At 43.8% G+C, this 24,530-nt stretch overlaps 1 protein-coding gene, 1 long non-coding RNA gene and 1 other non-coding gene across 8 annotated transcripts in view; 2 read left to right on the plus strand and 1 right to left on the minus strand.

The window, feature by feature from the left end:
- LOC120958395 (forkhead box protein D2-like) lies at positions 1 to 24,202 on the minus strand. Of its 5 annotated transcripts, none has more exons than XM_040381162.2 (10): positions 23,326 to 24,202; positions 20,868 to 20,944; positions 4,753 to 4,813; positions 3,377 to 3,863; positions 3,211 to 3,316; positions 1,518 to 1,891; positions 1,320 to 1,398; positions 1,186 to 1,246; positions 1,016 to 1,096; positions 1 to 932 (listed from the first exon to the last, which is right to left on the minus strand). In XM_040381162.2, coding segments are annotated over exons 1-10 (1,425 nt in total). In that variant the 5' UTR covers positions 23,327 to 24,202; the 3' UTR covers positions 1 to 834. The 5 variants fall into 5 exon arrangements, with proteins under 5 accessions (XP_040237096.1, XP_040237095.1, XP_040237097.1 ...); XM_040381161.2 differs by having other exon boundaries at positions 1,186 to 1,261; XM_040381163.2 differs by lacking the exon at positions 20,868 to 20,944 and having other exon boundaries at positions 1,186 to 1,261.
- Positions 1 to 24,530, plus strand: part of LOC125907550 (uncharacterized) — a 275,982-nt gene that overhangs the window by 199,163 nt on the left and 52,289 nt on the right. The window lies entirely within an intron of this gene.
- Positions 16,893 to 16,964, plus strand: Trnad-guc (transfer RNA aspartic acid (anticodon GUC)). The gene has a single exon. It is a non-coding gene; the product is annotated as a tRNA-Asp (tRNA).

A 24,530-nucleotide genomic window follows, 5' to 3' on the forward strand; every position in this document is an offset into this window, starting at 1 on the left:
TTTATTTGTTTGACAGTACTTTATTCTCTACATTACGCATTATTTAATGCGCGCACATTGATTTTTGATGGCTGTACAGAGTGTTTGTGTGTAGTTGCTGCAGAGACATAATCCTAAGAGTTACTACAAATATATGTTACTTGTCCTTAAAACCTTTTGTTACCCCATTTTTGTTTTTTTTTCTCAGCAAAATAAAAACAAACGCCTCGTTTTAACTTTCGACTCTATGCATTAGCAAATTTTGGACGGTAAATTTCATGCTTCCCTTGTCTTCAGATCCGAGCCTCCAATGTGTCTGCGGAGTTTGAGTTTGGTTTGGTACAGTTAGCATCTTGCTTTGCTGGAGGATACAGATAGTAGCATCGATTTTTGTTACGAGTTAATAAATACAAAGAAAACAGATCAAATGATCTAAACAAAGCTATCAAACTATTTGCCTCGGAGAGCTATCATTTTCCGTTTCGGAAGAGAGACGAGCTTATATGCATCTATCTGAAAGGCGTTAGACAAATAAATGGTACCTAAGAAGAGAACCGAAAAAAGCAAATTTACACAGCGTAAAAGACATACACAATAATAGCATTTACTTGCTACCGTTTTCCTACTTTGAGTGATCGTGTCTGTTCAGTAATAATAGATAGTGCTTTAGAAGCTTTCCACAGACGTGCGGCGCGTCTAGCTACCTTACTCCAGCAAACGCCGGCGATGGTACGTTGACGACAGTTGCCACAGGTTACGCATGAAGCTGTCGTTGTTGCTGGTGGAGTCCGTATCGGCCGTCACACTACTGCTCAGGGGATTGGAGCGAACGTCACCGACGTTACCGATTAGCCGTTAGGGTTGGGACAGGTACGACTTCTGGTAGGAGTTCTGTTGCGATGAGGATACGCTCATCTGATTCGTCGGTTCGTCTTTTACCACCGGCAGAGGTACTGGTTAGTGTATTGAGATAAGGGTAAAGACAAGCTAGCTTAGTATGGAAATTCTGTAACTGAAGAGGCGTGCGGATACTTACAGGTCGTGTCCCAATAGGGATAGTGTGGCTCGAACCGCCGTGCGCAGGGAGGTGTTGTGCTGCCCGAAACGGCGAAAGTGTCTGTACAAGAGTAACCACAATTAAGAGAAAACCCCTCCAATTATTGACTACATTCTTATCGATTCACCCATCGCAAGTGCACCACTCACCTAGATTGTTGGACAGCGATCCGTACGTGTTGATCGTTACCGGTTGTACCGACTGTTGGAGCTGCGAAAAATTATACTAGATAAAGAAAAGTTGACATACGATCTGCTAGCGTGTGTGCATGAGTCTTACTTACCGGTGCTGAGTAGGTGTAGTTAGTACGGCTCGAGCAGGACGTGTAGCTGCTCAGCTGCGTCGTCGGCATCCAGGGTGCGCTGCAGGGATGACAAAAACAAAGAAAACATATCACTAACCCTTCCGATGGAACACGAAATATCACATCTCGGTGACTTGCAACGCGTGCGTGCCGAACAGCCGGACTGCCACAACCTACCCGGCATCGTAGCGTGGATAGGTCTGATAGGGATTCTGCGCAAACACCGGCCGATGGCCAAAGTTGCCCGGGTTGGTCACGTACGAGTCGCCGAACATTTTCGAGTAGTGTCCAGTCCGGTACGGGCGCTTCATCCGTCGGCGACGCTTGTAGTTGCCATTCTCGAACATGTCCTCGTACTGCGGGTCAAGCGTCCAGTAGTTGCCCTTCCGCTCGCCACCGCCCTCCCGCGGAATCTTCACGAAGCACTCGTTCAGGCTGAGATTGTGGCGGATCGAGTTCTGCCAGCCCTTCTTGTTCTTCTCGTAGTACGGAAACCGGGAGGTGATGTAACCGTAGATTTCACTCAACGTTGCACGCTTCATCTGTGAGCTCTGCAGTAACCCCGATGGCGATCGTGGTTGAAAGAGGGAAGAGGAAGAGAAAGAGAGAATACGGTCCCGAATAGGCTGATAAGTAGGGAGCTTCCACGTGGTTCAATAAATTCTAGCTTCATGGTAACGCAAACGTATAAAGAATATACAATTTATTCTCTCGGTAGCACCTTGCTGCCACGTAAAAGATACTCCAAATGTGTGGGTTTTTGTTTCAAAAACTGTATTGTTGCTTCTGAGCAAGATCATTCGCGCAAGATTAACTGCACTAATTAAGACAAACTGTTGCTGTGCTCACCCCGCACTAGAATTAAATTAGAAGATTTGTTATAATATGTATCTCGCTCATTTCGACTTTCCTTCCCTTCCCACACGTAAACTTAACCTTTCTCGCTAGACCCTAGGCCCTGGTGATCTTGATCGTGAGATCAGATCCAAACTGTCACATGATCTGATGCTGCCACGGGGCAACTTTCGATGATAAATATAAACTACTACGCGCGCGTTAATAATCGAGCTCATTTTCCCCGTAGACCATTCGTCCACCTCCCACGAAATTCGGCACTCGGAAGAATTTGATCCGACCGATCTATATGCGACGGTGCGATGCAAAAGACTTCAGACAGTCCCGCGCCTTGGCGTCGGATTAAAGTGCGATTTATAAACCTCTCGCCCTTACCATCATTCCCACAATTTGCCCGTTGCGAGATACGTTGCGCTGCATCGTGAAGAGAGTTATAATTTGTGACACAATCATCACTCAAACTGGTTGATTTGACAAGCAACCGGCGATGGACTGGGAGCGAAAAAAAAAAATATAGGGCCGCCTAGTAAGGACGTACTACGCCGTCGCCGTCGACCGAACCGCTCCCATCCTCGCGCAAGGTTGAAAAGTGATGGTAATGGATAGATGGGGATAGATGGTTGACATTCACGTCTTACGAAAGATTCTGAAGACGTATTGCGATCATCAGTGTTTGGTGCCTCCGCAGTCCGAGGCAATTGAACCGGGGAAAGTGATGCGTGTTGCAACACATTGTTCTCCCGGCTGCATAAGGTAATACTATTGCACCGTATACGATCAATCATTTTTGCCAAGTTGTTGGTGGAAAATTTGTCAACCTGTTGGTAGGTTGGACGATGGCAAACAGGATGAACCGTTAAACGCCTTGACTAATTGCATTTGAGCTGTGATCACCCGGTCATACATCACGCAGAAGTAGACGCTACCTTATAACACATATTGCCTATCAGGGCTTTATTACATCCTAGCTTGTGAGGAAATTCCCTAAGATCTTCCAAGCAAGAAGCCATCTTACCTGTATCGCCATTGCAATTAACGCCACATAGCTGTACGGTGGCTTCACGTTCGAGTTCCGGCTGCCCGTCGGACTTGTGGTGGAGCTGCAATCGTATGTGGATAGACTGGTGGATAGGAATCATGGTTAATGATACGTTCGGACACTCCAGAAAACATCTTCTAACCTGCTGCTGTTAGTCGTACTGCTGTTGCTGACAGTCGACGCACCACCATTGCTGGTGGTAGAGTTTGTGGAGCTCTGGTTGCTCGTGGTCTGATTCTGGTTTGGCGTGTGGTTGTTGTTATTGTTGTTAGTGGAGTTGGGTTGGGGAAGCGTTGTCGGTATCTGGCCACCGTGCAGTTCATCCGGTGCTAAGCTATTGCTCGGCAGCTCATCCGGACCCTGGCTGGACGGTTTGGAGGATGATAGCGCCAACGAACCGATGTTATGATGCAGTTGTTGTTGCTGCTGCTGCTGCTGCTGGTGTTGCTGCTGCTGGTGTTGTTGCTGGTGCTGCTGCTGTACAAGATGCTGATGTTGATGGTCGGGTGAGCTTCCCGTTTCCTCGTGCAGCCGCTCGATCACGGTCGGCAGCTGCTGCAGGGAGGAGGGCGATGAAGATTTCACCTGGTCGTACGCTGGGAGCGATACTGCAAGCGGGTGGTACACGTCTGAAATCAGAGTGCATGAATAGTTGATGTGTGTATGAGAAAGAGTGATGGATTAAAAGTGCCAAAAAATCATTGAAATAAGTAACTTTATATTCGAGCTAAAATTAACGTAATTCTATCACTCATAATCATTGCAGGGGAGAGTGTTAAACCTGAACCCACGGCCGTACAACCAACAAAAGATGCTGCTGCCAGTCATTGGTTGGTAAAAGTTCATGTTGGTTTTTTTTGTACTGTTGTCCTATCGTTCCGGACATGTGGCCGCACGAGCATACACGACTGTCAAGATGCATCGCCTACCATCCCCATCCAACCCTTACCAGCCACCTATCTTGAAGGCAGAGTCGTTTTTACGCAACACAGGACGGCTCCGCTGTTAGGCACGATCCTCATCCGATTTCCCTCAACACTCTCGTAACGTCAGAGAAGAAGAGTAAGCGCTGTTGATAAGCGATTGAAAAAAGTTCACCGTGGGTCATTGCGAGCTGATAGCATGGATTCCATGTTTTTTGTTCTTCGTTGCTGCTCCATCGATATGAACGAGCAAGCGGATGGGATGATGATGATGATGACGATGCTCCACTTTGCCCGTTACTATAGTGTCAATGGCAATTCTATGCCCATTTGCCGCGCGGCCATAACAGCACTCAAGCGTCCCCATGGGTGTCCTTTTGTCCATTGCGGGGAAGCATTGCTCATGCTGATACGGCGAGCGAACCAATGTCCGAGAAACCTAGTTACGAGTGCCGGGGCGCACTATGACGCTAGCTTTGGTTATGTAGTTAATCAAACATGTTGCCTCATTCACGGCGTGTGCTATCTTAAAACCTGATCGTTTGTCCTAAATAAACGTGATATTCAAATGGAAAGGAAGGCATACGCAACATACCTAGATGACTTAATACGTTGAAGCCCTCCTGCTTGATCTTGGTCGGCATGCTGATAATGTTCTGGAAAAAATAGAAAATAATTACATATTAATTGGAATGCTTTTCGAATTAAATATATTTCTTCATAAAATTAGTGATGATTGAGGTTTACAATAAAAACTTGCATGAATGCAATTTATCCTTCTCACTTATCCAATATATTATTACCTACGCCCTAGACATAGCTCTACATTGCAGTAAACGTAAACAAGAAACCTGCAACTGCAAATGCAACGGTTGGTGCATGTGCAAGAGTGCGCAAACAAAATGGTGATTTCCCCCACCGTTTTCAATTCACCAATTCACAGCAAGCTGAAATGTAAGACAAAAAAAAACTGGAAAGAACCTCAACATCACCACCTCTGCCCGACTCTGGGTGTGCGTGTGTGTGTCTGCTTGTTGAAACCAGTCACCGGGCAGGGGAAGACATACCCAAGAAGTGATTTAATTACGCCCATAAATCACTCCCAATCGCGCGGCCATTACGTGCGGATTCGGTTGGCTCGCGGTCGGTCACTGCGGTCGGAGATCCGTGCAAGATGCGTTCCTCTTAGCCGCCGTGATACGGGCATCGGTTGCATCGCTTTTCAGCGCTTTTCATCCAACGACGCAACGGCGGAGCCAACGACACCGTAATCTTGCATCCGAAGGCACTCTTTATTGGACACGGATCAGGTTTGATTTGGGATCTCGCGCCACTCCCTTCCGTGCTTATTTCGTGCCTTTCGGTCGATCTTGGGCCGGTCATTGGCAGGATCTGTACCGACCGGAAGATAAAGCGGATGGTCACGGTAGGAGACTAACGTGATTACGTGACAACGTACGATTTAGTGCAAAGCACGAAGAAACAAGACGGAGATTTAAGCAACAGAGAATGAATTGAAGCTCTTTTTCTCGCTCGTTCACTTGCTGCATTTTGTTACGTCTTGCATCTACTCAGAGGCTGGAGTGGCGGTTGCTCTTGCCGTAGAGTTGCGAGGACTCCCACGACGTCAGCAGCGTGTGGCTTTTGAACTCACAACAAATGGTGAAGTGGCCCGATGTGAAACCGGCAGACCGCCAACAATCGCCCACCCCTGCAGTGCAAACCCGGTACTCTAGGCTGCACCACCCCTGCAGCATCTGTTGTGACGTGCTTGATCGTCCGGAAAATGGTCGAAAAGGCACGCCCGTTCGCGGAAGTTCGATTCATGGGGTGAAGTTTTGCCTTAGTGCTGTTGGTTTATGTTGTGTATTTCGACTTTCGAGTGTACTGCAGGGAAATGCTTTAAATTTACGCGCATCACCGTTGTGCCAATCTGTTTTGGAAAAGTATCAAAAGACGAAACAATCGAGCAGAGGTTTAAGGCATTTCGATTGGTGATTGTGTTTAATTCCTGATAATATTTATCTTCTTCAACTAAAAGCAATACTGTTTCACTTATTTGTACTTAAGGTGTTTTTTTATTATGAACATTATTTGATATGTGTAGATAGATGCCGAATGAAAATGATAAACCTGTTGGTGTGTTGGACGTAAGCTAATCGAAATCTTAAAAAATATAGATGTTTCTTTTTTCCATGTTTGATTTAAGTTGGAAACATGAAAAATTGGACTCAACTTCTCTCAGAGGATTTCGATATATATTGGATATATGTTCTAATGATCACAGATCGAAGATCTTACAGGATCTTATTGGGCATTTGGAGGAACTGGAGGAACATCGTTACAATGAACTCAACTGCTTCAAACAGTAAATGCCCCAGTCATTAAATACCAACTTCAATGCCTTGAATGGAAGATTATTCGTTATTCCCCATAATCTAAACGCTGTAGAACTTAGCCTAAGTACGTGACCTTGTTATGGGTGTAATCTTCGCTGATGATGTGCAAGAAAGAGAACGATTATTTGAAATCAACTAACATAATTCCATTTATTTCTGATTAATAGTAGCAAGATTGCTTTGTATGGAGGACCATGATCAAATTTGATATAAGCTTATATTTCGTGGTAGTTAGAATTAACGTTCTGAAGAGTTTATTTTATCTGATATTTAGGATTGGACGAGAAAAGAGCTACGGGAGCAACACGATATAAGATGATTATATTATTTTTTGTCATCGTCTATCGTCATCTGCAAGTCATTCTGAACATAGGTATTTAGGAATTGTCTTGAAAGCTCAATTGCTTTTGTGATCAAACCCGAGGTTAACTGCCAATCATATTTAATTTTAGGATTGAATCAAAATTATATTTTTATCTGCATTGCAATAATAAGTACAATCATGTGATACAACATGCAACACAGCAGTGAGCAATGTTACCCACACAAAACAGAATGAAAATAAATCACTCACCTCAACAATCCCTTCTTGGACGGCAAATTGAAATTTATATAGCAAAAGTGTCTTTTTTAACCACATTTTACTGCTTCTAGACAGGGTGTCGTTAAAATGAAAGGAAAAAGCGCACAGTGATATAAATGCCCAACCCTCTGCAGCACCGACAACCACTGAGGTAAACAATTATTTTGCAATTAAAAATTAACACATTTTGTTTGAGTGCATCCCGGGCATGGGGGTTCGTTCGCACATTAGCCTTGAACCATTTCGCCACAGCCGCCACTACCTCGAATGGTTCGAATGAGGGGTTTTTAATTATTTTTATACCGAAAAAGTTTATTCGCAGCATCAGCAGCAGCACATAGAGCGGATGCATGACCACGTACAAACGGTATGCAATGACAACGCACTCACTTGCATTCGAATGTGATAAAACGTCGCGACACGGTGTTTTTTGTAGGTCAACTTGTTCCTGCTGATCGATGATCGCGCCGCTCAGAATGCGCCATATAGCTGTTGTTGTTTTGCGGTGTTGTTGCGATAGCAACCCCCTCTCATAAAGATCCAATTTTCTCACGGTGATCAGTGTGACATTGAACAAATCGGGCCAGTGCGATAAAACCAACGGCACAAAGTAATCGGAGCAGTGCTCATGTTCAACCCGATACGAACCCGGGGGCGCCTGCTGCACGGACGGCTCCACTGGAATTCTTCGGAAGTTGAGCACGAGCCATGAATCTGCGACTGGATCTGTTTGCCACACGAGCACATCTGGGGAATTTCCGGGGAAAATACGGCCTCTTTTGTTGCGAGGGCCTCTCTCTGAAGGGCCATATCTAAGGGTTGGCAGTGCAAGTTCTAGGCAAGCAAAATGAGCTCTTTGGTGATCTTCAAACGCAAAACCAACACGTGCACCGACCACCGACGATGGATGACTGCGAATGCTTAGAAAGGTTGTGTTTAATTTCACACCTTCTTAGCCAAGGAAGGTGTCTTGTGGTGGTTCTACATTGCGTCATTTTTAATGCAGCATAATCAACTACAGTGCGTGTGCGCGCGTTTGTGTGTGTGTGTGACGATGATCAAGTAACACCAGAAGATAGATACGACAGAAATTCCTCTGCAAACGGTACTGCGTCGTTTTCCCCCCTTTTTGCTTTAAATTTATACCTTTCTTATAGCAAATCTACCCCAATCAGTTGCAGCCAGCGACACGAATTAAAGACATTCCGTCAGGGTGAAGGTTTCTGCTCCATTAGCACGTGATTAATGGCACTGTTCGTCGGGACGCGTTGACGTTGAACGTTGGCTAAAAAAAATCATTTTCTTCCGCTAGCTTCCGCTACATCCGAATTACGATCACCGCCATCTTCCATTTCGTTCGGTGGATTCGGTAAAGTCTCGCTCAATTTCAACCACTAAATCACTCGAATGGCTAGCAAATTTACACCAAAATTTACTGGCATGTAAAAGTGTGCGGGAGTACAAAAAACAACTCGCTCGGAGATCGCTTCACCGGCTGGTGTAGAGAGAAGTTTTCATAACAGAAAAACACAAATACATAATATTTATTTAGACTCACAAAATCAAAACTGCCTCCCCCAGGGTGCGACACACTGTTGTTTTGATGTACGAATGTCCATTTTCACTTCCGATCGGCACGCGATCTTCATGACGGATCGACAAGGATTTTTTGGCCTCTTTCACACTGAACCAAAAAAAACTGTCGAGCGTGTGTGTGTGTGTGACACTAATTTACAGTAAACTAACACACACACCCTCCGGATGTGGTTGAACCCCACAGTTACGGGTGCAGCAAAAGGAAAATATTTACATTTGTAACAGTCAAATAATTTAGATTGATAACAACGGGCCGCAAAAATCGGCCCGGGCTGGCCGTGTGTATGTTTTTATTCCCTCCCCGTCCCCATGTGCAGCTTTATTGGTTTGCCCTTTTTCCCCGGCCACGTGGTGGAAGGTAAAAAAGGCAGACAAGTGTCAGTATTTAGACCCGCTCTGTGGTTGACCTTCTGACCGAGTTTTGGGATGCTTTATATCACACCTTGCACGATCGGTGTGAAAACAAAATACACACATTCACATACTCAGAGGGAAGGAAATCAACAAGGAAACGCATAAAGCAACTTCTGTTTTGTGAGGGGTTCGTGAGTGAAACTTTCGTACCCAGACACAGACGCTCTGATCCGTCGCCCGATTTTTATGACCATTTTGTTGTACAATTTCTAATTTAAGAGAGCAAAGCAACGCCATAAATCTTGCACCTAAATGATTCTGGGCAATACGGTGGGCAGGCGTGTTCTTTTCCTAAAATCGTTTTCTGACGCTCTTTCTTTCATCTTGGGAGGGGAATAATCATGCGGAATACATTTTTGTATAGCATTTTTCACAATTTTTGCGCAAGAAGCTTAAGGCTCCCGGTGGTGTTTGCTTTACAGCCTTTCCCTCTGATTTGATGTCTGTCGTTCTAGGAGGAGTGTATAAAAATGTTGTAATTGGATGATAACCCTAAAAACAACCCAACAAAGCGACTTCATAAATTATGCCCCTTTCTGTTCAAACCATTTTGCTGTTAACTTCATTAAACTTGGTTCTGCACCATCACCGATTTCGCGCTTAATCTCGCGTCACACCAGTTACGGCCTTAACAGTGCGCCTTAAAATGCGTGCAGAATTTTCCCATTACTGTACACCTTAACTGGCTACAAAACATAGAACCAATTCACAATTCCAATTCTTTGGCCGAGGTCGTTACTGCATTGAACAGAAAAGAAATACACATACGCACATCTCGATCGCTATCACAACAGCGTCGTCATGCAGCAGTGCAATTGGTGCTCACAAATTCTGCGACGCAGTTTGCAGGTTGCAACGCTTTTCACCGTTCCCCCTATTCCGGCGCGCAATTGCATTTCGCTCTCTTATCGCAGCAGCAACCTCGCACGGAGTTTAGCGAATCGATCGTGCACACACACGGGAGACCCCGGTGTGCCACAGGGAGATGTGTTTCGCTGATAGGTAGGTGTAAGTGTACCAGTCATGCACACGGCCGTGACGCAGCAGGGCTTTGCGCTGCAATAACAGCCTCTTTCCTTCTTGGAGATGCGATGCCAATTTCTGTACAGTTTCTCACAGCGCGCTTGCACCATGATTCAGTTATCGCTAACTAGAGTTACCGATCGCGCACAACATGCACACACCGCAGCATGTCTGCGAAAACGTGTCGAATTGCGGCGACAAATCGAGTTTCACTTTTCTCTCTCTTCCACTTGAAGATGAAGGTCAATTCGACGGGTGTTTGAACCCGTGCAACTGGCACGGTTTTAAAAGTTGAGACCGGAAATTTGAGAGCACGGCAGGCCAGTGTTGTGCATAGCATGCGGATCAATGCGACGGGGGCTGGCTATGTCTAGTCTACACGATCTTCACAGCTGCCCGTTGTGACTGTGCGAGTTCGAAAGAGACGACAACTGATCTTCTAACAGCAAGCGAAACGAGCAGTCACTAACAACGTATCGGAAAGGTCTTGGTAGAAGCGATCCCGAGCATAGTGCTGACCCGACCGCAACGACCTCAAGGGATGACAGGGTTTGGCCTCGCCGCGGTTGGGCTGGAGTTCGGCCCCGGTTTGTCGTTCTTTCCATCGGGCCTCTCGCGGTGGGATTTACACATCCGCAGCCCTTAATCCCAGTGCTGCCAGCCGAAGAACTCCACACGCCGGTTGGACAGACCGGGGGCAGATGCATTTAAAGCCAGCGCCGCGTGTTGTTCTGCTGCCTTCGAAAGAATGCCATTGAAATTTCCCGACAGCTTCTCCCGAACGGCAGTCCGGCACCCCACCGGAGAAGCAAGTTTATGATGCATGTGATGGTGCGGTAAAAATAACAAACAATTGTCATCGCGGAATGGTAATCGATGACAAATGTAGCTGCCTGTGCCTTGCGAAACGTTTTGCGGCGCTATTAAGCGCGAAGGTAGGAGCAATCTATGTGACAGGTTAGGTGAGAGGAATGAAACCAATGGAATATGATGGTCCCTTAACTGCACTGCTCGTTACGGTAATAGAGCTACACCGGATTTAATGGAGCTGTCAAGAACAATATCTCTTTAGTGGTTCACACACACAACACGAACGCACAAGAGCATTATTGAAATTCAAGCAACGTTCGTCATTTCTGCATCTTCCTCTTTCCACTTGTTGGAAATCGGTGTATCTTGTCGTCATATATTCAACTGCATTAAAAACAACATCTTCGTTCCACAGCGCAGATCAAGCGGCGGATGAGTTACGATGCCAGGAGGCGCCTCGCGATCCTGCTGCCGCCTGTTGAAAGGTGGTGATAATTTTATGACATTTTTTCCTCTTTATTTGCTTCTTACACACACACACACACACGCCACTCACACACGCCACTCTGTTGGAACCGATGGGTTGTGTGTTTTTAATACTTTTTAATTTGTTGAAAATTAACGGGCGAAACAGCGGTGTGCGATCGTATTTCCGTCATCGTTTTTACACCGAGCGTGGTGTGACGGAAAAGCCAACCGGCACCAAGTCACACGCTGGTGGATTATTTTACTATTTCATGAACCCAAAAGGTTGAGAGATGCTGTGTTACGGTGTAAGAGTGGTGTATTGATTTACGATGGAGCTATTATGACGACTAGACGTAGTGGTGGGTGGTAGAGGATGCTATTATACACTTCAATTTAGTCCCACAACAGCCCACCTTGTAGTAGCTAGTGTGTGTGTGTGTGTCACTTTATGACGGATAATAAAATGCTATTACATTAGCCGGTGTCATAAATCGAGCCGTAAGCAACAGAACATCATCATTACAAACGATCGTATGGTGTTGAAATAAACAGAAACATGTTTAGGATCATATTTTATTGAGAGGATTGTATCGTTTTACAAGATTTGCTCGCAGCGATGTATTTATAAGTGTTTTAAACGTTTTCTGATTATGGACCGACGTTTTTGTAGTGATTTTTAAATACATGCATTAAATACAGTTGCAAGAGAACTGTGTGTTAAGCACTGGGGATTTATGTTATTTCTTAGTATGTCTTGTTTTTAGTACTATTTTCAGATCTTCAAATCTAAATTTTACTCAAAAAGGGTACGTCAACTCTATGGGATATTCTATGTCGAATTTCATATTTTGAAGTGATGTAAAGTACATTTAAACACATCTCTGTTTTAGATGGATTCTATACTTCTGTTAGAGTACCTGTCTTGCCAAACGATTGAAACACAAAAGCTGCTTTCTGTGTAAGGATACTCATTTTAATCGTTTATGAAGTCGTTTTATTGCACCAAAAAGACTTTATTGCACATCCCAGTACCTTGGAAAGAGCAATAATTCAATAAGTTATGCGAAATTATGTGTAAAACCATGTCCCTGAAGCTCACCACGCCATGATACAAATAGTGATCTAACAACAGTGATCCTAACTAAACCTCTTAACATAATCTTTAGCATCATACTTGATTCAAACCGTCATGTTTTATTTACAACATCTCATTGTGATGTTCTACATGCTAAACCGCCTAAGCTCCCCCGACTAGCTAACCCCATCCAACACAGCGCGCGCGAACCTCTCCGATCACATCCCAACTCACAATCGATCACGACACTTTTCTCCTCCGTATCCGTAGCGGAGTGGAGCTGCCGGTGATTGAAACGCTACACATGAGTGTATCCTTGTATGACAAGGTTATGGAAAACATTATCACTTCATATTTTACGACACCCGATTATGTCGGCGATCATGTTCTCTCCGGCGCGATCTGCTTCTTCGCCGCCTCTTTACTCGCCGTTTTTTTTCTGGTCCCTTCGCCCGATTTCGATTATGTACGCATCAGTGTTGTGTCGTCGGGGTTTCTCTTTCTGCCTTTTTCCCCCAGCAGCCGCTCGTTCAGCTCGTTGTCACGCATCTGTCGCTTGAACCGTGCGCTTGTCCAGTGAACCACGAAAAATTACACACTTTTGTTGGAGGAAATGAGGAACAAAAAAAAAAAAACGCTCACACAAGAGCTACAAAACCGGTGGACAAAATGGAACACATATATATACCGAGGAAGGGACGAACGAGGGCGGGCCCCGGATGGGAATGATCGCTATTTTTAATGTGTAGGTGTATCGGGGCAAGCGTGATTCGGGAAAAATGCGCCACACTTTGGTGGAAAGCGTGTGTGGTGTGTCTTCAGGAGGGACACACTTTTTTGCTGCTGCTGCTGCTCAACAACACCGCTCCAAGTGATGTTTCGGGTGCGTGCGCTGTATTCTAATTGAAATATTCGGAACAGCTGTTGGAAGTCGAAAGAGCACGGCTAGTGGGCCGCTTTGTGAGCGCGGGCACCCACTTGAGACGATCGTGGCCGATGCCACACTGCAACTGGGTCCTTGCGAAAGCGACACAAGACGGAACCCCGGGGAAGAGCAACTCGGCTTTTGGGCGAATATAAATGGCAGTCTAATGCCTGATGCCACCAGCCCCGTCCGCTACCGATCGGACACACCACTTTGAGGGCTGTTGTCCGCGTCACACCCACCCGCTCACCGTTGTTGTGCGGGTGTTGTTGTGTTTGCGTCCACTCTGGGGCTGTAAACGTCCCGGGAAGAGGTATGCCGGGTCTTTCGGCTTGATTGAATCTCGCAACTAATGGAGCGAACGGCGGTGTCAAACCGGTGTTTCAAGCTCTATCTCTATCAGTTCCTCGCGTTTATCTTTAGCCGAATTTTTCCTTGCTCTCACTCGAAGCGGGATAATTACTCAAGTGTGCAAGCGTGCGCGGGGAAATGCAACACCAGCCGCTTCTGCGTTTGCCGGAAGGCATTTCGAGTGTCGCGCGCCACTTCCGTAAAACCGTGCAGAGACGGATCGTTTTCCAATTGCGCCGGGAGACAACGAAGTGCGTGAGAGGAAAAATGGCCCCGGACCACGGTGCAATGGTGCGGCCGGGGGGTGACAGCGAACTAATAGCTGTCGTTTGGCTCATTTACATTGTGTCCGATGACATCTTCGTTTTTCGGAGACTGGGCTGCCTTCGTGCGAGGGCACGCGTGCCGGGGAAGGTCCCTTTTCATCGGCTGTGTAGCGAGTGGTGAGAAGTGGGTGTTAATTTTAGCTGCACCGATTTATCAAAACACCGGCCGTCGTCCCCTCCATCCGGCCCCCTAACGGTGGCTTGGGGCGGAACGGTACGGACGGGGGCGTAGGGGTTCTGCAATGGGAATTTCATTGCCTTTTAATAGAATTGTTCTTTCGTTGATACTTTGGTGATCGGAGTACGAGGAAAGAGACAGCGAATAAAAAATGGATCATGGAAGTAAGGTTTTTTCAAGTATTTCGAAATAGATACTGTGCATGTTATTTATTATTTTTCTGCTTTATTTTCAAACACTTTATGTGATTTTAATTCCAAAATCAATACTCAGCATTCAGTGTTTATTAACTCCCAATGTGTTAACATTCAAAATGGAGGGTTATGGTCAGCCATCAAATGGACCATCATGGAGTACACGCCCAACATGAAAATTGGTGTCAAGCGAATGGGAGAATTATCGTCCGCATTGAAGTTTATCTCCCACCACTAACGTGTTACGCGAAGGAACTGGTTATGCTGCATCGCCTCAGTGATCCGTATACAAAGCATAAGAGAAAGAGATACAACAACATGCTATGTTTCGATTAGCATACAGATGCGGTTGTTGAATTACAAACAAGCAATGAGAAGTCCGAAAAATAGTTATTATTTGTACAGTGTTTTAGAAACTTCTACTAAACAAAACAATTCTGCTGTAATCCGTGTTTTCTATCTCTTATTTAGTATTGAATGTTTTAAAACATCTTTTTATTTTTCAAGTAAAAACCAAAAGTCTAACAAAGTTTCAGCAGTTTTAATTGACAACTATTTAAACAATATTGCAAATTATTTAAAGCATAAATTGTGCTGTTTAAGTTATATTTTGCATGTTTTATGTATTCGTCATATTCATTGTTTGAGATTGTTTTACCGGGCCACAAACGGCAGTGACTAATGTTACAGGGTTTCACACTTTATCTCAAGACCGCGGGACCCCTTCCCGAATCTGTCTTAGCCAAAGTCAAGACTGCGGTATGATGCTTGAAATCGTTGATGATACCTGAATTCATCGGATGCAATGCTGAATCCGCGGCACATTTCTCGAAACACACTGGTCCGCGCCGAGGACATGCGGTCGAATATTTTTTTTACACGGATAACCTTTGTGTACATCAGTGTACTGAAAACAGTTAATTATTTTTTCGTGTTTTTACCAAAAAAGATTATTTAAACAGTTCAAACTACTTTCTTAACACTTGTAAATATTTTAATCAAACAAATATGCATTCACTCATTTTATTAAATTGTCTTTTTTTGGTAAAAAAAAACTAAAGGATAATTGAGTGTTTCTAATAGACTGATGTACACAAAGGTTATCCGTGTAAAAAAATATTAGACCGCATGTCCTCAGCGCGGACCAGTGTGTTTCGAGAAATGTGCCGCAGATTCAGCATTGCATCCGATGAATTCAGGTATCATCAACGTTTTCAGGTATCATCAACGATTTCAAGCATCATACCGCAATCTTGGCTTTGGCTAAGACAGATTCGGGAAGGGGTCCCGCGGTCTTGAGATAAAGTGTGAAACCCTGTATCAGTAGCAGCAACGTGAAAGTAAGTAGGGGAAAGCGGGGCAAAATGGGCATGTTAAGCAGTTTACTGAATATTCCTTTGCATATGCCACAAAACACAATTTTTCTTTCATTATTGTATGCCTCCACCATTTATCTATGGATTAAAATTGCCACATAGAATGTAAACAACTTAAAAACAATAAAATAATGTAAAATAAAAGTTGATGTTTTACGAGAAGCTATTTTGACACACGGGGTAAAATGGGCACAGCCCTGGGGCAAAATGGGCATATGTAAACAAACTGTGAAACGTCAAAACACTGGGGCAATATGGGCCACAACAACTGCGCTTAGGTAATGGTCTATGCTTTTGCGCACGTTTCATGAAATGTATTTTTCGTTCTTTCTTTTGATTTGCTGGTCAGAAAAGCCCTTAAAATTCTTCCAAAAATATGTTATCAAAATTATAACAGTTTTTACACGTTTAAATCTACAAAATCGAATGTTTTGAAGCTGTGCCTGTTATCATTATTGAGGCGACAAATACAACACCATAGCCTCACCAAGCGCCGTATGTCAAAAGCATTTGCCCATTTTGCCCCAAGCGTAACTGCCCATTTTGCCCCACGTGAAGCATTTTTGTATTTTTTGTTATATTAGTAAAAATACGAATTCAATCGCCTTGATTGCTTCAGACAAATTGTAAAGAAATATCATATCTTTAAAAATATATCATTAAAAACTTCAACGCATCCCTGTGACACACGTTTAAGCTTATTTTCGAAGTGGCAAAAATTACATCAATATGCTGCTAAACCTTATTTTGCATTTTTCTTAGTTATTTGTTATGTAAGGGTTATGAAACTTACATGGTGTTCATAGAACACTCTAATGAATACATTTTGAGCATTGGAAAGTATCTTTGTATTCAAATAATGCTTAAATAGAGGGTGCCCATTTTGCCCCACATGCCCATTTTGCCCCGCTTTCCCCTAACATTGAACATTCCTCTTAGCTCAAACAAAAAGCGAATCGATGTACACAAAAAAGAGCAAAATCAACAGATGCGCTTTGAGCGCTGGTTCTCTCGACTTCCTCGATAGTATAGTGGTCAGTATCCCCGCCTGTCACGCGGGAGACCGGGGTTCGATTCCCCGTCGGGGAGAGGAATCTTTTTTCGCCTCTGAATCCTTTTTTTCTCTTCTTCACACTGCAACAAACAGGCTGAAAACCCGAGAGGTGTTAAACGCTCATGTTTAACATGTGTTTAGAATTAAATGTTCGCTCACTTCGCTATTAAATGGTTGTAAATTATGACCCGCTCGGTCCTAACTCCCCACCCCAAACCCTCTAAAGCGCACAGTAATTTCGCCTTCCGACAGCGTTTTTAGTGCGGCCCCAATCATTTGTCAACCACGCCGCAGACCCTTGGGGGACGATGCGTACCCAACCAGCACAACAAGCAAAAGGCGCACGGTCGTAAACTTTGTCCCCAATTCACTGACCCACGGTGTGCGCGTAGTAGTAGTAGTGGCCACTGGTTAATGGGATGCCTTTCTTTCCGCCATTTCGCATAGCCCTCCTTTTCTGTTGCGTTGCCCTACCACGGTAATGCTGGGAGTGAGATCGACTGTGGACGGCGCACGGCCGCAGTTTTCACTACAAAAGCAGCTCGAAGAAAATTTATGGTCCTTGCTTTTTTAGAAACATCCCGCCGAGCTGGGGGCAACACTCGTCGAACAAACCGGTCAAATGGTGCTGTTGAGTTGAGGGGGGGGGGATGGGTACGTAAATCATTTCCCGAATTTTATTTACCCCACCAAACAGCTTCTTAATTTCACAATTTACTAACAGCTCGGGAATCGTTTTGTCGCACACCTAAGTGTGGTCGGCCATTATGGTAAAAATTGGAAGGCGGCTTTGGGAGGGAAAGAATTTAGAAAAAAAGATAAATCATGTTAGATGTATACACTAATGGCTTAAAAGCGAAAAATGTTTGCTGGCTTTATTAGTTAGAAATTCAGTTTGGTGCATTTTTCAAGGACATTTTTCTTGTCTCATCAACGAATACCCCTTATCGCGTAATTTTAAATGTGCTTTTTAGCGTATTTTAAATGTGCTTTTGTTACAATTAACAGCACAGGATAAACCCGATTTAAAAGCTCATTAAATTACTGAATCGTTTTGTTTGACGTTCCTTCAGCGCGCGTTTGCTTAACCTTTGACCTGCCGCTGTATTTATTTATTGTTTGTCACCTTCCCATTCTTGCCGCTGCAAACACCCTCATCTCCCAAAAAAGACACACCTCTTCTCTCCAACACGCCAAGCCGATTGTTGTGGTCTGTATTTTTCTTGGAAATGAAATTATGACGCGAAAAAGACAAACAATCAAATGGCTTTCCACACGCCACCAGGATATCTGTGTCACGGATGTCACGCCGTGGAAGAGTTGTGAGGGAATTAGCCTACTTAGTGGTAGAATTTTGACCATCCCCACTTCCCCCTTCCTTCCCCATAAATGGGGGCCAGAGAAAAGGGGGAAAATGGCGCAGAAGCAGGGAAACCAATATTTATACCTTACGTTTCCCAATGACATTGTTTTGAAAAGAAACGAAGAGCGAAACGATCAGATCGGCCCAACCGCACGCGCGTGCACAAAATTATGTGAATTTGGGTGTGAAGGGGGTGGTTTTGGCTGCGAAAAAGACCTCAGAAAATAAATGCAAAGACAACGGAGGTGTGTGTGTTGGTGGTGGGGATTTCTTTCGTTTTGCCTCCCTCCCCATTTGCACTTATAATTCTTCGATCCTATAAATTTCCGGTCCATGTCCCCTTGGTGTGCCACCTGTGCGGTGGTGGTATATGGGTCTAAACTAATCTACCATCATGTCTTCTTTCCCTCTGCTTCACGCCCATTGAAACACATAATTCTGCCAAACGCTGTGTGCGTGTGTGTCTGTGTGTGTGCTGAAGGAAGCACCATGAACCGTGGTGCGGTCTATGCCAGACCCCAGAATTAGGCGATCGCTGATCGTTGGGTCCGATCTTGCCTAGCGATTTTAGTCCGTTTTTTTCACGTTGCCTTACTCCATTTACCAAAGGAACCGACTGTGACACGTATCTTAAATTCACGCCAACGTTCCCCGCACACACACACACACGCCATTGCCCATTGTTGTCTGATGGGAATTAATGATGTAATTTAGATGACGTTATTTTTATACATTTTAAACGACCTCGTCGTGCGCGCGGCCTCCTGAATTCCTCATCCAGCGGGTGCGACCCACAGAACACACAGAAAAACTGTTGACTGTGTATCGCCTCGCCTTATATTGGGCCCTTCTTTTGGGTCGCGTGTTTTCCACTGCAAATTTTGCTCAAAGTGAATGGGAATTTTAGAAGAAAAATACCGTGTCCCTAACCATGTGCCAGTGGAAAAACGATCCCTTTCTATACGGTGGGTTTTTTCTTTGCTACGCAGCTTGTTTTTCATCGGTAATAGGTTAATGAGATAGGTTCCGGCCAATCGACCCCGAGAGAATGGGAAGATCACCGCGCTCGCTTCGGGGTGAACAGTGGTGGATGAAATGATCCCTTTCTACCTCCGGTGGCCGCTCTGCGTAAGTGAAAAGGGAGGAGTCGCGTGCCGGCAAGGTGTATCAGTTTCATGTCTGCCGGTTTTGGTGGGGGGGGAAACGAGCAATGGCCAAAAATGGGGTAGCTAGGGATACGGATACACAGTCACCGTGCAGCAGTAGTGCTTCGGGGTGTACACCTGACGATGCGTACTGCCGATAAGGACGGACCGACCGTTGGAAAGTGGTGGGAAAAATGGAAACTTGAGTAGCACTGGAAAGGATACGGTGTCTTTAATTAGGGAGTTAAACGTGTTGCATCCTTGCTCGGGCGAGATTAAAAGGTTAATTATTTGTTGCATTCCCATCGTGGTTTTGGTGTCTTTTAGTGATTTTGAGTTTGATTTAAATATTTGATTTCGGAATAGATGGTAAATACGGTGACAAGAGAGTTCTTACCCTGCACATAAATATTTTAATTTCCTCTTTTTTTAAGTGTTCCTAACTACAACTCTTATCTTGTTTTGTTGAGGCACCTCCTCCCATGCAACCCCAATGCTTACTAACTCATTAGCGTGTTAGACAAAATAAACAACCCAAAATGCGCTCACCAATGCTTCATCGCCATTATCGGAACAATAATTCCTCACCACAGCAATTGCTCTCAATTTTTTTTTGTAATGTTTTTGTGTCGCGCCTTAGTCACTCGCGCTCATTAGGCCGCGATGGGTACAGTTTCGGTTCACGCAAGAGTCGCGCAAAGTAAATAACAACCATTTTTTCTTTTATATTACACACCATCCCATCCGGAACGAGTGATTTTTACGCTGCTGTTTGTTGTGTTGTCCGGTGGTTCGTGTACATAAATGTACGGGAAAAATAAATAAACAAACCGATTAAGTTTATAAAAATGATTAAAGATTTAGGACCGTGAATCAGTGGTGTGGAGTGGAGAGGAAAAATCGAAGCATAATGTGTTGAATGAAAGCAGTAGAAAGTTAGAAGTAGCTGAGATGATGTGTCTGTCCTATCGCATCCACCTTCGCAGGGGTCAAATATTTAATATAAATGGGGGTTTTGCAGTTTAGCAAAACGAAAATAATTGCATTTGAGCTTGCTTGGTTTGTAGAATAAAATTAAAAATGTATGTCTTTTTATGTAAAAAATGTATGACAAATGGTGTATGTCTAATAATCAAACACAACACATAACGTCTTAAATAAAAAAACAGTAAATTACATGCCGCTTTATGTGTATTGATGTGTCAATTTACGATGGTTAATATTCCGATCGTTTCATTCCTAATTATCAGAAATCAGTTATTAAACTGCAAATCGATCAGTTTTACTACACGATCCTACACGAAATCTTTTTGTAATTAAAATGGTTCAAACCAATGAATGTTTCGCGTGAATATTTTTAGCAGTAAAAATACATATTTTTGGTCATATCCTACTGGTATTTGGTACATATCATCATTTCTATAACTTACCATCGGTGACCATTTCGAGTCGTACTGCATGGGCCCGTCTGGCGGCGCCATGTCACTGTTGGCGGTTGTCGCCAACACTGAAATTAATATAAATAGGATGAAAAGAGTTAGATACAAACAATCAATTGACAACTAGTGGTACAGAATTTGATAGCTATTTTGGCCCTATATCGATTCTAGAACATCTAGAATTGCAAAACGTGCTATTTTTATCAAAAATGCGTACTTTACTTACTTACAACTTAAAGGCATTTTGTTTTAACCAAGCAGAAGCAAAAATATCCTTTCCCCATACGCAATACGGTACACGCTTGAAATTCGATACTTTCCGAGCGTTGTCTTTACGCTCGTAACAGATCTTCGATACAGCAACCATATATCCTGAAGCGATCTATAATGGCAGCATAAACATCATCTGTATATCATCGCACTCGATGGGATGGGTAAGTCGAGGAGTGTAATTGATAATCTACTCAACAAACCCCAACAAAAAAAAACCAAATGGCAAAGTATGGTGGATAAATTTAGGCCAATTAGGATATTAGGCAGCATCGAGAAAGGAGCAGAATGTAAACTTATTTCAATTATTTATTTTTTCAAATGTAGAATGTACAAATTTCTTGGAATTAAGATACGTATCGCTTGAAAGGTCACTATAGCTGTTTACTCGCCAAGGAAAACAACAATTTAAATTGGCAATTATTGCTCGACCCGTCTATTACCTAAATCAAAATCAGTCCTCTAGGACTGATAGTTCGCAATAAACACAATTATCATGGAAAACAAATTAATTTCGTTTGACACACGTGTACGTAGTCTCGCTCGCGTGTGTTTTACCTTGTAAACAGCTTTACAGAAACAACACAATCAATTAAATTTCACCACTTACTTCGGTTGTGTAACCAGCACAATTTATGCTGCAATAGTTATGATTTAATGTTACCGATCCGAACCAGCTATCAATTACATGCTATCGGCAACGGTTTAATTGTTTGTTTGTTACTTACCAACAACTACACCATAGCAATATTACTTGTAAAAAGTATTTCAAAAAATGAAGAGTGAAATCACCAACATTCTAGAAGATCAGCCGCACCATTACATGATCCTCGTGCAATCCGAATCATATGCTGCGAATCACAACTTATCAACTTTATGCGTCCCAAAAATTGAGAATCAAAAGCCATTAAGGAAAGGAAAAAATGGAAAAACACAGCTTCAAACCATAAATGCGTTGCTGTCGATTTCTGCCGTTCGCTTTACGCCTGCTTCAGCCCTCTGCTTCTTTTCGATCGCAATTTGGTCAAAGTTCGTTCACTTTTCCATTCAAGAAGGCGATAGGAAACAAGAAATCGCTTATCAGACGAGATTTTTTCAACCGAAAACGGGAGGGATGGTCGTTTATTATGAGGATGAAAGTTTGACTTCTGCTATGTGTGTTTTCGCTTCCCGGTAGAAGGCTTCTTTTTTTGTGCGTGCGACACTCAGGGGGAGGTAATTGATATTTGTTTGGTATAGAAATTGGAAAACATTGATGGTCGTCTGTTGACAGCTTCGGGGGCTCGCTTTAATCACTCACGGTCAAGTGAAGCGCGTAATATCCCATTCACACAACCGTGCGAGGGGTTTTTGTTTTGTGCTGTAATAATGGTGTGGAAGCGCCCAGATGGTAAACAAATAAACAATGATGTTTGAAAATTGAAATTTTGATTGTAAAAACAAAAGCTGGATGCTGTATATCAGCCGCCGGATCAGGGGAAGATGGAAGAACTTGAAAATAGTAAACATACTTCTTTTTTTGTTATTGCTTCAAGAACATTCGCCGTTCGTCTTACATTTTTTGCTCCAGAAGCCCAGCTGCAGCGCTACAGGTCATACAAGGAAACACGTGCCGTTACAGTTGCAAAATGCAATTCTTTTGCACAGCCTACTACACTTCTTGCTACGTGGCTACAGTGATACACACCACCTACCTAGCAGCCTGTCTGTGGGGCTACCTGTCATATCGCAAAGTGCAACTGCATTGGCACCCGGACGCCACAACACGCATATGCAGCTGTTCGATAGTGCACAAGTGCATTTGTGCGAAGGTGCGTTACTGTGTTTTGCTTCCTTTTCTTCTATATAAACACCGCGTACCACGTACGTGTGCAATTATGCATTCGACAAGCAAGAAACTGTCAACAGATAGATCGACTGTGCGTTCAGAAGAGGGACAGGGAAATTGCGCATAGCTTGCAATCTGTGGTCTTTTGTTTTGTTGTGTTCAATGAAATGGGTTCCATCACCGATCAAAACAGGAACCGAAATAATAATGGTTTGATTTATTTAAAATAATTGTAGTTTAAGCCAAATGAACAAAAACCTCAACGTAAGAATTAACCAAAACACTTGAGTTCACTATTTTTTTTTTACCTCTATAACTATTTCCCCTTGTGCGTGAACGTGAAATACTTACTGTAGTCGATTTCACTTCCAATAAGAATCGTTGAAATTTTTGAAGCAATTGTTGTCACCACCACCACCGCTGAAGTGCGCTGCAGGATACGGTGCAGTCGTATATCGGCAGGCACTCAGTGGCAATAAAGCACTAAATTCACACTATGCACTAATCACAACCACTGCACACATTATTTCCACAGGGTTTTCATTTCTCTCTCAACAAATGTGTTGCTGTCGGTGAAGCTCAACACGTACTGGTTGAGGGAAATCTTTGAATTATTGTTTCAAAATTTCAGTACAATAAGAAATTCATAAATCTCTATGTAATTAGTATCATCCGGAATTGGAAATAATACTCTCTTGTTCCACGTATTTATTATTCACTTTAACTAACTTTTCAGCCAAATATCACTCTAATCAGCTTCACGCGTTATTTTTTCTGTTGAGACGACTCGGTTTTGCATGGTTTTTCGATAATTCATTCAACTTTTCACACACTTTCACACCTCACACACTCACAAAAAAACATCTAAAGTTGCAAATATTTTATCCACAGCAAGCATATGCACATTTGAATAAAAATCCCCCAAAACTTTCAAAAAATTACCCAAACGAATATCCCCCAGCACGATCGCTGCGTACCGGATCTGGTCCCTTTTTGACACTGCGAATTTTAATGTCCCGGAGGCAGAGAGTGTGTGCGCGCGCGGACCGAAGTTGGTTGTTTACTTAACGAAAACTGTTCGCTTACTAACGGAGAGCCGTGTTCACTTTTTCGCTTTTACCATCCCCCGGGTGCGCGCACATCAGCCAAACGACAGCGCGGTTAACGCCAACAGTTGCACACGCACACACGTTCTCGGCCAGCGGGGAATTCACTACTGTGGCTGTGTGTAGGGGATTGCGAGAGATCGCGTTTTCCTTAGAATGAAGCGAGCGAATGAAATGGCACAACCTTCCATCCCCAATCGGAACGGCGCAGCGTGTCGCGGCTGCGAGAGCGAGCGCACACTAGCAGCACACAATGCGCGAATGAACAACACGCGTACAAGCGCGCGCGATGGTGTTTGCCTGCTGGTGGGTGCTGCTCCTGCTGCTGTTATTCGATCTTTGCGCTTAGGATGTGAGCATTTCTTCCATTTTCTATTCGGCTAATACACGGTGGGGGCTCTGCTTCGTCCAATAACCGACCGCGTGCCGTATCCTTTTTTTGATTGTTAA

Source organism: Anopheles coluzzii, chromosome 3, assembly GCF_943734685.1.
Source record: "Anopheles coluzzii chromosome 3, AcolN3, whole genome shotgun sequence".
NCBI classification, from domain to species: Eukaryota; Metazoa; Arthropoda; class Insecta; order Diptera; family Culicidae; genus Anopheles; species Anopheles coluzzii.